The 17,466-nt window shown below is 26.7% G+C and overlaps 1 protein-coding gene across 2 annotated transcripts in view; it reads left to right on the top strand.

Moving 5' to 3' along the window:
* LOC109605407 (neurobeachin) overlaps window positions 1–17,466 on the top strand; it is a 285,559-nt gene that overhangs the window by 131,018 nt on the left and 137,075 nt on the right. For both annotated transcript variants that reach the window (XM_049969628.1, XM_049969627.1), the window contains exons 3-5: window positions 7,744–7,870; window positions 11,014–11,114; window positions 11,826–11,921. In XM_049969628.1, the coding sequence (XP_049825585.1) occupies window positions 7,744–7,870; window positions 11,014–11,114; window positions 11,826–11,921 (324 nt within the window). The remainder of the gene's footprint in view (window positions 1–7,743; window positions 7,871–11,013; window positions 11,115–11,825; window positions 11,922–17,466) is intronic.

The following is a 17,466-nucleotide window of genomic DNA, read 5'->3' as shown; positions in this document are numbered from 1 at the left end:
TAATAAACTATTCTCTAATGAAATGTTTTTAAATAAATTACAAATGTTTGTACTCCTTATTTTTAATCATATTTAGGGTTTGTATATTCGATGATACTTTTAATTTCAACATTAAATTTACTGATTCTATAACTTTTTTCAATTTTTAAATTATTTTAAGATGTTGCAATAAAAATGTTTATCCTCTATTAAATTTCAGAATTCTACATTAAACTTGACAAAAAGAAAATCTTTAATATACTATTCTCTAATGAAATATTTTTAAATAAATTACAAATGTTTGTACTCTTTATTTTCAGTCATATTTGAAGTTTGAATAAATTCTTCTCTAATGAAATGTTTTTAAATAAATTACAAATGTTTGTACTCCTTATTTTCAGTCATATTTGTAGTTTGTATATTCGACGACACTTTTAATTTCAACATTAAATTTACTTATTCTATAATTTTTTTTCTTCGGTTTTAAAATTATTTCAGATATTATAGTAGAAATATTTATTCTTTATTAAACTGCAGCAGTCTGCAAATGTTTTTAAATAAAGTACAAATGTTTCTGTATTTTATTTTCAGTCATATTTGTAGTTTGTATATTCGATGACACTTTTAATTTCAACATTAAATTTACTGATTCTATAACTTTTTCAATTTTTAAATTATTTTAAGATGTTGCAATAAAAATGTTTATCCTCTATTAAATTTCAGAATTCTATATTAAACTTGACAAAAAGGAAATCTATAATAAACTATTCTCTAATGAAATGTTTTTAAATAAATTACAAATGTTTGTACTACTTATTTTCAATCATATTTGAAGTTTGAATAAATTCTTCTCTAATGAAATGTTTTTAAACAAATTACAAATGTTTGTACTCCTTATTTTCAGTCATATTTGTAGTTTGTATATTCGACGACACTTTTAATTTCAACATTAAAATTACTTATTCTATAATTTTTTTTCTTCAGTTTTAAAATTATTTCAGATATTATAGTAGAAATATTTATTCTTTATTAAATTGCAGCAGTCTGCAAATGTTTTTAAATAAAGTACAAATGTTTCTGTGTTTTATTTTCAGTCATATTTATAGTATATATTCAGTGACTTCTACATTAAATTTACTCATTCTCTAAGTATTTTTATTTTTTAAATTATTTTGAGATGTTACAAAAAGGAAATATGTAATAAATTATTCCCCAAAATAAAGTACAAATGTTTGTGCCTCTTTTTTTTTCAGCCATATTTGAGATTATATATTCGATGACATTTTTAATTCCTACATTAAATTTGCTTATTCCATAGTTTTTCTCAATTTTGTAGTAGAAATATTTTTTAAAAATTTTTTATTAAATTTCGGAACTATACATTAAAATTGACAAAAAACAAATCTGTAATAAACTCTTCCTTAATGAAATGTTTTTAAATAGATTACAAATGTTTGTGCCCCTTATTTTCAATCATATTTGAATTTATATAATCGATGACATTTTTAATTCCTATATTAAATTTACTTATTCTTTTTTTTTCAATTTTTATATTATTTTAAAATGTTTTAGAAGATCTCTAAATTAATATCCTTAAAATAGAACTCTGTAATGAGTTTTTCTTTAATAAAATAAGTTTAAATTGAATGAAAATGTGCACAAGTTAGAAGATGAAAATTAATTATTTTTTGGAGAATTCCTTAATTTTATTTTATTTTGAACTGAAAATAATAAAATATAATCTATAAAAAATGCGTACCATAATAGTCATTAAAATGTTGGCTAAAGATTGTACTTTTTGTTATTCCACTTTTAAGTTTTGGTCCGCCCATGCGAAAACGCGTCGAAATGAAGGCACATTAACGGCGCTGACCACGTACCGCCCGCAAAACCGGGCCTCGGAGCGTCGCAACGTCCGATCCGATATCACATGTAGAGACCGATTTCCACCGTCCAATTTGCCAAGCTAAGTGGTCACATTAAAACAACGGCACGTCCCGCGGGAGCGACCGGGACGACGTCGCGTCCCCCCGATTGACGCTCGCGACGGCGACGGCACTTGATGAACAGATTATCGGCGGACGGTTCCATTAAAATTAAGCGGTTTAACGCCGGATTGTCGGTCGTTCCTTGGGCGTCGGCGGCGGCACGGCTGCCTTATTTAATTGTTTATTTAGTCGTTTTGCCGTTGAGCTCGTTCCGACGCCCGTTATTTCTATTTTGTCGGGCTGACGTTTAAGTGGCACGGAGGAAATATTCGATGATACACTTTCGTTATCGGATGCTCCCTTTACTTTATTATGTTTTAGTTTATTATCGACATAAGTTTATTATACGTTTAGCTCCTTTATAATTGTATTATAATAGAGTGGAGTAATAAAGCATATCTTTAATATTATATTCAAAATTCTGTTTAATCCAAAATGGAACGGTAATATACAATGGTAGGCATTTTATAGCAAAATTTTATGTTATTAAATATTTTAACCATAATTATTTTATTTAATGTGAAAGTAATATTTACTACTATATTCTTATACAATAAAATGTTACATTTATACTGCGCCGCAAAATAACAGAATACTTTTAAAAGTTTAAAGCGTTTGATTGTGCCCTTATTTTCCTTTCCAAGGGGGTCTTATAGATGTTCAATTGAATTTAAGTCCGGACTTCTACCTGGCCAGTTCATTAGCGGAATATTTACCTCGTCAAGGTATTTGTATTAAACACGAGAATACAGAAATCTGTAAAAAATGCTTCTCTAATTAAATTTGCCATCTATGAATATATTTTGATGTATGTTGTTTTTAAAACTACTAAAAAAACTTCAACGTGATTACTTAATTTTAATTACTCATGTTAAAATATTACAATTTCTAAGGTAATATTAATTAAGAATTTCTACTAAGGCTGGTTTCATTGGATAAATTAGATGGCCACCTCATCAGCGGAATATTATATATCAAAATTGTTGCTGCAGTAAAGTACTGGTCACAAACCTTTGTCTAATGGTTTGGATTCTTAAATCTTGTGGTGATATTATTCTTTTTCGCCTCCGTCCATGTCTTCTTTCATTGATTCCCGGTTCGTAAAATGGTTTAAGTTTTTAGAACCGCCGATTGTGTCACATTTATTCGACTTGATATCTAATTTTGACATAGTTAATAATAATTAAAAAAATAATGTTATTTAGTTTGGCTCTTCCTCTCTGTATGTATGTAAAGATAATTAAGTATAATAAAATACATACTCTATGTTACATTTAATTGATTTTCAACATGGATTGAAATATGTAATTTAATACAAATTCCACTATGAAACATTTTAAACGGCATTCAAAATTTTATTTTTCTATTTATTTACAAAGCAGGTACAATTTAATATAAAATATAATATTGTACATTTTACGTAAAATATGCGAGTAAATTTTATTAAAATAAAGTATTATGATTTTTAATTAAGCAACGATTTTAATTTTACAAACGTAAAATATTTCAATTCAAATTTAATTTTAATTAAAAAACATTTTATAAACGTAGTTAGATAGATTAAATTTTATTGTATTAAATTAATCAAATTGTGATTTAGTTGTAACATGATACTCTTGTTAATATTTACTAAAAGTAAATTCAAAGCGTTATTTATTTTAGATAATATTTAAAAACATATAATTTTAACCGTGATTAACGTTATTTAATTCAACAAACTATAAATAAAATGAAACCATCAAAAGCAAAAATAGTTAACGATCGATCAATGACATTACTAACACACCACAATCGTATCGTGTCCTTGTCACGTTCCTCGAGGGTGCTCCAAGTCAGACGTACAAACGTTTGGCGGTGACATTAAAACTTTTCAACGTGTATGACACACAAACACTCGCACGCACACACTTGCACAATACAGAGGGACCGACGTCAACAACATTTCAATTAACTCTAGTGTTCTGCATGGTGCTAAAATTCCATTCGATCAGCGTGAAAGCAATCTGTGTAAATTACGGATTGATCCGGAATAAAATTTGTTTTCTGGAATAAAAACAATTACAATTCCAACTAAAACAACAACACAGCCTTTAAATATGTTTGACGAACGCGAATCACAAGTCAGTCTAATAAAAACTGCAATTAATCACTCCGAAACGTTTTCGCTTTACTCGCCTCTCCTATTTATGGCAACGATACACCGTATCAACATCCTCGGTCTAGTACTCCGTAAACGTGCACTTAATAAATCGAGTACACAAACATCCGAACATCGTTTCAGTAGCCGGAGGAAAAAAACGTTTTATCCGCTTTCAATACGCGAGTTCCTCCTTGTTAGTCGTCTGAAATCACTTCAGCGGATGCATTCACCAAGCTCGCGTGGCAATCGTGCATGTTTGCACATGCCGGTCGTCGAACGGTAAAAACGTCAGTCGGCCCCGTTTTTGTTGTCTTCTCGTCTTTTAACATGTCGGTTTTTTTCACGCCATCAAATTACGACGGACTGCTAAACCGGAAACTTGCCCGTTCCGGCAAACCGACCGGAATGGTTAATTGGCGGGTGCGTTTTGTCTTGCAGTTTTGTGTTTCGGCAAAAACATGTTTGGCGGTTCAGCGTCGAGCAAGATTTATTGTGGCTGAACTTCCTGTGTGTATTATTTATGACTAATAATTGAAATGAAATTGAATTGTGTTATTTCAGATCGTTTTTTTATTTTATGTAGTTAAATAATAGTTCCATATTAAAGATGTGTTTTGAATTTTATTACTTTTAAAAATTGTCTAAAACTAATATTAAAATAATACAATTCATAAAGTAATATTAATTAATAATTTCTACTAATGCTCATTTTATTGGATAAATTGTGTAATCATCAAATTAAAACGACTTATTTATTTTTTTTTTTTTAATTTTAATTCAGGTTTTAAAGTTGTAAGGAAAAAAATCTTTATATTTTATTTAATTTCAGGTGTATGTATTAAACACGAGAATACAGAAATCTGTAAAAAATGCTTTTCTAATTAAATTTGCCATCTGTGAATATATTTTGATGTATTTTGTTTTTAAAACAATTTCTAAAGTAATGTTAATTAAGAATTTCTACTAAGGCTGGTTTCATTGGTTAAATTGTGTAAACATCAAATTAAACCGACTTATTTTATATTTTTTTAGTTTTAATTCTGGTTTTAAAATTTTAAGAAAGATATCTTAATATTTTATTTAATTCCAGATATTTGTATTAAACACGATAATACAGAAATCTGTAAAAAATGCTTCTCTATTTAAATTTGTCATCTATGAATATATTTTGATGTACGTTGTTTTTAAAACTACTCATTTCCGCGTGATTATTTACTTTTAATAAAATTATAAATTGCCTAAAACTAATGTTAAAATAATACAATTTCTAAAGTAATGTTAATTAAGAATTTCTACTAAGGCTGGTTTCATTGGTTAAATTGTGTAAACATCAAATTAAACCGACTTATTTTATATTTTTTTAGTTTTAATTCTGGTTTTAAAATTTTAAGAAAGAAATCTTAATATTTTATTTAATTACAGATATTTGTTTAAACACGATAATACAGAAATCTGTAAAAAATGCTTCTCTATTTAAATTTGTCATCTATGAATATATTTTGATGTACGTTGTTTTTAAAACTACTCATTTCCGCGTGATTATTTACTTTTAATAAAATTATAAATTGCCTAAAACTAATGTTAAAATAATACAATTTCTAAAGTAATGTTAATTAAGAATTTCTACTAAGGCTGGTTTCATTGGTTAAATTGTGTAAACATCAAATTAAACCGACTTATTTTATATTTTTTTAGTTTTAATTCTGGTTTTAAAATTTTAAGGAAGAAATCTTAATATTTTATTTAATTCCAGATATTTGTTTAAACACGATAATACAGAAATCTGTAAAAAATGCTTCTCTATTTAAATTTGCCATCTATGAATATATTTTGTTGTACGTTGTTTTTAAAACTACTCATTTCCATGTGATTATTTAATTTTAATAAAATTATAAATTGTCTAAAACATATGTTAAAATAATACAATTTCTAAAGTACTATTAATTAAGAATTTCTACTAAAGTTGATTGTACTGGATAAATTGTGTAAGCATCAAATTAAATCGACTTATTTTATATTTTTTTTAGATTTAATTCTGGTTTTAAAATTTTAAGGAAGAAATCTTAATATTTTATTTAATTCCAGATATTTGTTTAAACACGATAATACAGAAATCTGTAAAAAATGCTTCTCTATTTAAATTTGCCATCTATGAATATATTTTGATGTACGTTGTTTTTAAAACTACTCATTTCCACGTGGTTATTTAGTTTTAATAAAATTATAAATTGTGTAAAACTAAGGTTAAAATAATACAATTTCTAAAGTAATGTTAATTAAGTATTTCTACTAAGGCTGGTTTCATTGGTTAAATTGTGTAAACATCGAATTAAACCGACTTATTTTATATTTTTTTAGTTTTAATTCTGGTTTTAAAATTTTAAGGAAGAAATCTTAATATTTTATTTAATTCCAGATATTTGTTTAAACACGATAATACAGAAATCTGTAAAAAATGCTTCTCTATTTAAATTTGCCATCTATGAATATATTTTGATGTATGTTATTTTTAAAGCTACTAAAACTTCAACTTGATTATTTAATTTTAATAAAATTGTAAATTGTCTAAAACTACTGTTAAAATAGTACAATTTCTAAAGTACTATTAATTAAGAATTTCTACTAAGGCTGATTTCATTGGATAAATTGTGTAAACATCAAATTAAACCGACTTATTTTATATATTTTTTTTGTTTTAACTCAAGTTTTAAAATTTTAAGAAAGAAATCTTAATATTTTATTTAATTGCAGATATCTGTATTAAACACGATAATACAGATATCTGTAAAAAATGCTTCTCTAATTAAATTTGTCATCTATGAATATGTTTTGAGTTATAGTTTCAATTTTTAGTTCTAATGAAATTAAAAATTGTCTAAAATTGTTGTTATATAATAGAATTTCCAAAATTTTATTATTTAACATTTTCTATTACTATTTTTTGTATTTCAACGTTCTCAATGTTTTTGGTCTTTCATTTTATACTACGAATACTGAGTTCATCATCCATATATCCCTATAAATATCAAACAACCTCATATAGTGAATATACGTTAATCCTCTTGTCGGTTTATCTTTTACTGCTCATAATTTTTGAAAAATGCACCTCTAAAAATGTTCAATCATAAATCTTCCGCATAAAACAGCGAAAACACCAAACCGATCTCCAAACCAATTCCCGTTGTACATGTACGTATACTAGAACACAGGTTTAATAAATGTATAATAAAGATAAATGACCGGAATTCTCCGGTGCATTAATAAAATGCAGCGCGAACCCGTCCCACCAACGGCATCCAAGCAGTGATTATCGCGGCCGCTCACTCGTCATTTAATTAATCTCCTGTTGAAAGCAGAACTCTCTCATCTGTCTGGCCGACAAATAAAATAACTGCAAATAATTAGCAAAAATTGCAGTTTATTCGACTTTTGTCCGCGACCGACAGACACTAATTAGTTTCGCCGCATTTAAATTCAATCAACTTCTCGAACTTTATTTCGGAAAGTTTTAATTTGATTTTGATTTATTCCCCCGATTGTTTCACAGCCAAATTTGATTATTAATCGGTTCGAAACACCCTTTTATCATCGCCCTTATCGAAAACTTAATTAAACGGCTTTTTTGTTTGTTCACAGGCCGAAATATGGAGCGTCTTCATTGCCATATTGAGGAAGAGCGTTAGAAATCTGCAGGCGTGCACCGACGTAGGATTAATAGAGCACGTGCTAAAGCGGCTGCGAAATGCTGATGTGCTTGTTGCTGGTAAGTATCTATAATATTGATCTTAATTATATATTTATAAAATTATTTCCAAGTGAATAATTTCTAAAAAAGGTATCCCTTTAATAATTTCAATTACTCTCCCATTACCTCCATCGTCATTGATGCCAGTTATTAAAGATGACGGCAGTGAATTTGTGAAATTTCACGTTTCAAAGGTAAATCACGGGAAGCGAATTAACAAACATCAAAGCGAATTAATGCCTTTCTCGAAACGCCACCTCCGCACACTTTAATCACCTTTTTAGAAATAGAAACGTGGACCATTATTTCCGCATTCCACGGATGAATTATGACGTCTTAATTTTGGAAGAGTGCGAATTTAATTAGTGTTTGTGCGAATTAATTGCGCCCTGGCAATTTTCAAGTGGAGGGGCAAACTACAACTAATTTATCATGTAGTCGAGGTTTGCTTATGGAAATTGCTGGAGGTGTCACGCAAAGACAGCTGAGGAAAGTGAACATTTTAAAATTTAATTTAGACGTTTCACTTCTGTGACGAGTTATTTAACTTGTTATAAATTCAAAGCACCCTCCTAAACTTTACACAGTGATAAATAATGATTTTTTTCAATTTTTAAGAATTATCGATGTCTATCTATTTTACTTTATTACAATAATAATAATAATAACAAAAATCAAAAATATAAATTCAAGCACCTTCTTAAATCTTAAGCACTGATAAATGATGACTTATCCAGCTTTTGAGAATTATCGTTGGGTGTCTATTTTACTTCAATAATAACAAAAAACAAAAATATTTGTTGTATCATATCATCTTAAACTAAACAATGACACTTTTTAAAATTATTATAATAAAGAAAAGCAAAAAAATTAAATAATCTAAGAAAAGTAATTAATAGTTACACTGTTAAAACTAAAAGTATTTAAGAATTTCATTGTTAGTTAGACAAATTGTACAAAATATTTTTGAATTAAACAGCCTGTATACAAGGTTTCTCATAATTTCTATAGTGTCGAACACTTATTTAATTTTTGTATAAAATAATTTTATTACACTTTTTTGCAAATAAAAGAACTAATATTAAATTTAAACTACTTTAAAATAATTATTTACACAAATTAAGAATGAATTAAATTAATAATAATAAGTGATAGTTACACTGTTTAAACTAAAAGTATTTAACAGTTTCTCTGTTAAATATATTTGGGTTAAACAGATTAATTCTACAAAGTTATTTGAATTAAACAACCCGTAAACAAGGTCTTTCATAATATTGATTTCAATATTATCTATTATTATAGTTTTGTATAAAACATTTCTTTACTTAAATGTAACAGAAATATATAAGTTAAATCTGTTAAAATATATATCAGTGTAACCATTAAATATACTGTTTAAACAGAATAACTGTTTTTTTTTTAATTAAAAAGGCTGTAAATTATATTTTCCATAATTTTTATTTTAATACAATCAAACATAATTTTAATTTTACTCTTAATTGATTTAATTAGAATATAATTTTAATTAACAAGAATATTTAATGGAATAACATTTAACAGTTAGATCAATAGTTATTACTATTTAAAGTTTTTAATTATATTGAGATTAGACATATAGAAGTCAACCTCCAAATTTGTATTGTTTTTGTTTTATTTTAAATACTAATAAATAGGAAAGTTACAATTTTAAACACAACTAGAGAACAAGAATAATAAACATAATCAGAAATTGTAGCTTTATGTAATTTATCTGAAGCTTTTAATATTTAAGTTTGTGATTTAAGTATTTACGATACTAACAAGTAATTAAAAGAAACACGAAATTAGCACATTATCATCAATTTCTTATGCACAATAAACAATTAACGATTGTTATTAGCGACATAATAACATCTTTCTAAACTTTATACAGTGATAAATAATGACTTTTTCAATTTTTAAGAAATATCTTATTATTTTACTTTATTACAATAATAATAACAGAAATCAAAAATATAAATTCAAAGCAACTTCTTAAATTTTAAGCACTGATAAATAATAATTTTTCCAACTTTTGGGAATTATCGTTGAGTGTCTATTTTACTTCAATAATAACAGAAAACAAAAATATTTGTTGTATTATATTATCTTAAACAATAATACTTTTTAATTTATTATAATAAAGACAGGGTTTTTAATGATAAATGATATGCAATTAATCAAAATCAAATAAATTATTACCTCTAATAAATTAAATAATCTAAGAAAAGTAATTAATAGTTACACTGTTAAAACTAAAAATATTTAACAATTTTATTGTTAGTCAGACTAATTGTACAAAATATTTTTGAATTATACAGCCTGTATACAGGTTTTTCATAATATTTATTTCAAACAGTTAATATGTTCAAACAGAGCAACTGTTTTTTTTTTAATTAAACAATTTTAATTTTACTCTTAATTGATTTAATTAGAATATAATTATAATTAATAAAAATATTTAATAGAATAACATTTAACAGTTACACCAACATAGTTATTATTTAAATATGTTTTAATTATATTGAAAAAATACTTAGGAATAAATAGGAAAGTTACAATTTTAAATTCAACAACAAGAAAAATAAACATAATCAGTAATTGTAGCTTTATTTAATTTATCTGAAGCTTTTAATATTTAAGTTTGTGATTTAATTATTTAAGATACTAACAAGTAATTAAAATAAACACGAAATTACCATCAATTTATTATCCACAATTATCAATTAACGATTGTTATTAGCAACATAATGATCAGCTTAAACGTTAAGCCTTCGAAACAAACGCACCAATATTAACAATTTATACAAATCCCCAAAATTCACCATTTGCCACCGCCATTTCATGAAACAATGCGAAATTAGCGAACGCAAAAACGGGCGTGCATTTATTAAAATCACCGCACGGAAAACCTGTTCGACATGACCGTGTGAAGGTGGAAACAATGCGGGGAGATAAAATGGAAAAAGCTGCTCCATTATCAGCATGTGCGAAAATATTTATAAAAAAGCGGATCTGCCTTTTATTTAATTACGAATTCAATTGCGGATATGCAATTTTATAACGTGTAATTCCAGTTAGTTTACAACGAACGATTTTCATGCCTTTTGCACGCGGATTTTAATTTGTTTATTCTGTTTCAGATCTGCTTATCGAAATGCTTGGTGTTCTGGCTAGTTACAGCATAACTGTGAAGGAATTAAAACTGCTCTTCGGAGCCATGAAAGCCATCAACGGAAAATGGGTGAGTGAGGCGGAATGAAAATTGTTTACGGGGTTTCGTTTTGTTTTTTTTTTTTTTAATACCCCGGCGTGAATCATTTTAGTCACTTTGAATTAGCGAACGAGTTGTTTTGTAAACAAGATAACCGAGGGTCGCAAATAAATTAAGTGAACCGTGAGATCTTAATTAAGAGAGTGGACGGAAAGTTTCATGAAGGAAAAAATAACTTTTCAGTGTTGCAGGTTTTTCTAAAAAATTTGCATAAACTCCTTATTCGTGTTTCTTTTATTTGAGCACTGAAAGAACCGGAGTTCCTTTGGTTTTAATGCAATTAGCTGGTGGTCGTATATTTTTCAGTGAGACTGCGAATTATGAAATGTACGTGATCTGATAGCAAAACAGGCCCGAGTCTATTAAAATTATAAAGAAGCTGGTTTTTTCCCGCAGTACATTTAAAACGAACGACTGATAATACGGAAAAGTTAATAAAAGTCTTCTAAAATAACACTCCGTCGGAGAGTTCGGTGTAATATTGCGACGGATATGAGTTTCCAGTTTAATAAAATCACCGGATTCGTGAAATTTCATCCGGTCCCATTGTATGAAATATTAAATTTCCTATTTAATTTCTTTTATTCGGTGTCGGTTTAACGAAATGCAAATCGGGTTCGATGCCACGAAACTTTATCATTTCAAAATTGTATTTAGAACTATAGTTATGCTTTTTTACAGCCAAGACATTCGGCCAAACTGCTGAACGTGCTGAGGCAGATGCCGCAGCGAAGCGGACCGGACGTCTTCTTCAGTTTTCCGGGACGGAAGGGTTCGGTAAGTTTACCCGCATGCAATCTCTCCAGTATTTATTTGTGGCGTTTCCGGTTTTCGATCCCAAGTTCGGTACTAACATGCTCAAAAAGTTAAAAGAAATAGGCTTATTTAGTAAATATTATAAATAAAACTTTCATGTTTTCTAAGTAAATTAACAAAATTACTTTGTTTAAAGTCCATTTGTATATTCAAGGAATCTGCAAAGCAAACATTGTATATTTAAACTTTGAAACTTGTTTTATTTCAGCCATAAGATATAACGTCTAGATAAAAGTTTAAATACCCACCGATTAGGCAAAACGGTTCCCAACTTTTGAATGGTTAAGTTTATCTTTAATTAATTAAGTTTTGATTGTTGTAGTTAGCTTTTTGTATAATCAAGATAATGTTACACACCAGAGAAGGAACATTTAATATAATTTCTATATTAATGAGAATCTGATAACAATTTACATTTTAATTGAGACAATAAATTTTATTTTGTCAGATCTCAACGTCAAAACCTAAAGTAAATCTGATTTCAAATTATTTTATTATTGGTTGTTGAAATAAATCATTCAAAAAAAACTTTTAATAAAACTTCCATTATTTATATTAAAATGTAATATTTGTTAAATAAAGTAACAAAATTTTACTGTAATAAACTTTTCATCTTATTTTTTGGTTTAAAACTTCTGTACGAAACATTTAATCAGAAAAGTTTAAAATTTATTTTCAATTACAATAAGATATTTGTGAAGATGAGAGAGTTTAAATATCCACCAATGAGGCAAAATGGTTCACAATTTTAAAAGTTTTACTTGTAATTAATTAAGTTTGCTGGTTGTAGTTAGCAGTACAATCCAGATAATGTTACATAGAAGGGAAGACATAAGAATTCTTATATTAATGAAAATCTGAAACAATTTATTTACATTTTAATTGTGACGAGGAACTGAACTTTTCAGATTATATTTTATTTTTTGTTTATATAATTAAAGAAAAGGTGGATTTTTATTAAATCAATAATCAATTAAATTCAATTTTAAAATTTAAATTAAAATGTATTCTTCTAAAATAGATTATTTTTGTTCAAATAAAAAGGTTTGTAAAAAAATTGAAATATATTATTTGCTAAGTAAACTAACAAAATTTTTCTATAATATTCATTAAAAATACATTTTTTAATTTTCAAAATATTCATGTAATAATTACCTGGTTAAATATCCAAGAAATAATTAAAATAAACGGTTGATCATAAAAGTTATGAAACTTTATATAAAATTATAATAAGATATTACCTGTAGAAAAAAAGTTTAAATACCCACCGATTAGACAGAACGGTTCCTAAATTTTGTACGGCTTAGCTTATCTTAATTAATTAAGTTTTGAGTGTTGTAATTAGCTTTTTGTACAATCAAGATAATGCTACATAGCACAGGACGAAATTTTAATAAGAATTCCAATATTAATTAGAATTTGATAAGTGTACTCATTTTAATTGAGATGTGAAATGATGTGAATAATATATTACTATTATGTTTTATTTTATTTATAAAAATATTTATAAAAACAACGTTAATTATTAATAATTTTTAATTATATTGTCCTTCAATGTACCATCCATGTATTGATTAAATGCACCCCAAAAATAACAAAATGTTTCTTTCTTATTTTGATGTAAACATATTATATTTTTTGTAAACGCACAGAATTAAATTAAACTTGAATATTGTATCTCTTACAGACATATAAAAACTTAATCAGATTCAGAGGATCTGTTTTTACTGTATATTCATAAAGGAGAATTTTAACAAAGTCTTCAAGTTTTAATTAATTTAGCTGATTTTGTTTTAGTATATGTTAAAACTTACAGTTAGATATTACGTAAGTTTAAAATTCAAAAGGATTCCAAACATAAATGCATTATTTATATCATACCACGTATTGTTTAAAATCACATCAAAAATAAGTGAAATTTTCTTTTATATTTTGATGTAATTTTTTTTATTTTTTTCAAACAAAGAATTAAATTATGCTTGAATATTGTCTCTCTTACAGACATATAAAAAATTAATCAGATTCGGAGTATCTGAAAAGAATGTTTTTAACTTTATTAGTATATTCCTAAAGGATGTTTTGAATAAACTCTTCAAGCTTTAATTTGCTTGCTTTTGTTTTAATACATGTTTTCTTTTTATGAAAAGTAAATGAGTCGAGTCCATTAATTTTATAATAACACATTTAAAATATCTTAATTAATTGAAACAAAAATAATATTCATATTAATTGTTAATTAAAATAATAATAATTAAGAATTTTGAATTCTTGTAAGTTGTTTTTTAATTTTGATATAATAAAAATGTTATTATTGATAATTTTTTCTAATTACACAAATAAATTGGTTCAACACAATGATTAGTAAAACAATAAATTGGTCAAGTGCCTACATTAAATATAATTCTATAGCACAATTCAATTGTGACTTCGAAACAATTCTTACGATTGTTTAAATTGAATTGTTTTAAAGTTGCGGTGAACGTGTCTGCTTTGCAACGGCCCGCAACATTTTCAATTCAGTTTTTCCATTGTATTGTGTGGCTTTCCAGTCACCGAATTCGCACACACAATTGTTTTCTCTTGTTGGTGCAGTCCGCAACCTAGCAAAATTCCATGACGTTGCCAAAAGAGGAAATAAAACTAAATAAAACTTTTGTGTGTGAGTACGTGTAAAGATTATGATGAGCAATAAAACAGTTCCAGTCAGAATGAAAACTCCACAATTCATCATATATTTTCAGACCAAAAATACTCGTTATAAAATATTTTTGTTTAGTTTTACCAGCAGTTTTTCGCTTCGTCTGTCGACTATAAATATTTAAACACACATATTGCAAATAATTAAAACAAAATCAATATATGATCAAACACAATTCCCGTTTTAATTACGATTTTAATTCCGCACCGACAACACAGAATTCAGTTCGGCGACCTTTCCATTTCGCAGACACGTTTATGCGTCGAAATTTTCCGCCGCCCGGACCCATTTTATTTTTACGGCTCCTACGCAGATGCAGTTTATATCCTTTCATGGTTCCTTTGTGCCGGGCGCACGCTTTTACTCCCCACTTAAACACACAATTTTAAGTCTCTTTGACGAATGTCTCTTTTTCCGAGATTGTGTCGACGTTTTTTTTTTTTTTTCTACCCACCCCCGTTCCACTCGATTCCCAAATTGATCAGCCTGACGGGGTTCTTTGCGTCGGGCGCCGAGCCCCCAGAAATTTTATTTGATCTTTGGACGGATTCTTTGGCGACGGGATTTTGCGGCAAGATCGAGTTAGACAAGGGCACGGTTCATGTGAACTTAATTATTATTTTGCTTCGGCGCACAACGGGCCAGGAGGCCTCTATTGTTGTCTAAATCAGTAAATAGATAAAATAGAATATCTAAATAAATAAATAAATAAATAAATAAATTAGAATTATTGAATTATTCTTTATACTTTATTTTTATTTATTTTATTAATTTACAGACATATTGTGAATATTAATCTGTATTATTATGATATATTATGATATAACTTTTCATTGGACTGAAGCAAATGCATATTCAAACCTGAACAAATATACAATTCCTTAATAAGTAGACTAATATATGATTTTTTCCTGAAATTTATAAAAGTGGTCACAACTCAAAATTTCTACTTCACAGCACTCTAATCATTACAGAAATACGTTTATGATTACGTTACTAATATTTAAGAATATCGGAATAAGTAATCTAATATGAAATTTTTTCCTCGTTTGAATTTTGTGTTTATGGTAAAATTTGGAAGCTTGTCGTCCCAACGTGCGATGCAGTGGTTTCCACATATTTCTTATATCATTTTACAGCCTTCGATATATAATATACATTAAGAAATATATTTTCTGCTTCTGTAAACATGAAAAACATTAAAAAAATACATTTTCATTGAAACCTTCATAAAATTTCTACTTCAAAGTTTCTAGAGAAATATGTTTTTGATTATGTTATTAATATTTAAGAATATCTTAATAAGTAGTCTAATATGAGATTTTTCCTCATATTTAAAAAACTGTTTGAATTTAGTGTTTATTGTTAAATTTGGAATCTTGTTGTCCCAACGTGTGACGCAGTGATTTCTACACATTTCTATCATTTTACAACCTTGGATATTATGCATTAAAAACACATTTTCCATACTATTTTCAAATGTATATTCGATATAATCGTATATAAATACCGATGATTTAAACTTTTTTTCTCACAGAAACCTTCAGAAAGTTTCTACTTCAAAGAACTCTAATTTCTACAGAAATATGTTCATGATTATGTTATTAATATGTAGGAATATTTTAATAATTCTAATATGAAATTTTCCTCATATTTAAAAAATTATTTGAATTTAGTGTTTATTGTCAAATTTAAAAACTTCTGGTCCCAAAGTACGATACAGTGATTTATATACGTTTCCATCATTTTACAACCTTGGATAATATGCATTAAAAAACACATTTTCCATACTATTTTCAAATGTATATTCGATATAATCGTATATAAATACCGATAGATTTAAACTTTTTTTCTCACATAAACCTTCAGAAAGTTTCTACTTCAAAGAACTCTAATTTCTACAAAAATATATTCATGATTATATTATTAATATGTTATAATACAATCTTGGATAATATGCATTAAAGAACACATTTTCCTTACTATTTTCATATGTATATTCGATATAATCGTATATAAATTCCGAAAGATTTAAACTTTTTTCCTCACATAAACCTTCAGAAAGTTTCTACTTCAAAGCACTCTAATTTCTACAGAAATATATTCATGATTATGTTATTAATATGTAGGAATATTTTAATAAGTCTAATATGAGATTTTCTTCATATTTAAAAAATTGTTTGAATTTAGTGTTTATTATTAAATTTAAAAACTTCTGGTCCCAACGTGCGATGCAGTGATTTTTACACATTTCTATCATTTTACAATCTTGGGTATGTATTAAAAACATATTTTCCTTACTATTTTCATATGTATATTCAATATAATCATATATAAATACTGAAAGATTTAAACTTTTTTTCTCACATAAACCTTCAGAAAGTTTCTACTTCAAAGAATTCTAATTTCTACAAAAATATATTCATAATTATGTTATTAATATGATATAATACAATCTTGGATAATATGCATTAAAGAACACATTTTAATACTATTTTCATATGTATATTCGATATAATCGTATATAAATACCGAAAGATTTAAACTTTTTTCCTCACATAAACCTTTAGAAAGTTTCTACTTCAAAGAACTCTAGTTTCTACAGAAATATATTTACGTTTATGTTATTAATATTTAAGAATATCTTAATAAGTCTAATATGAGATTTTCCTCATATTTTAAAAATTGTTTGAATTTAGTGTTTATTGTCAAATTTAAAAACTTCTGGTCCCAACGTGCGATACAGTGATTTCTACACATTTCTATCATTTTACAACCTTGGATAATATGCATTAAAAAACACATTTT

Source organism: Aethina tumida, chromosome 7, assembly GCF_024364675.1.
Source record: "Aethina tumida isolate Nest 87 chromosome 7, icAetTumi1.1, whole genome shotgun sequence".
Classification (NCBI taxonomy): domain Eukaryota; kingdom Metazoa; phylum Arthropoda; class Insecta; order Coleoptera; family Nitidulidae; genus Aethina; species Aethina tumida.
The sequence above is the reverse complement of the archived record's forward strand: the minus strand, read 5'-3'. Positions and strand labels throughout refer to the sequence as shown.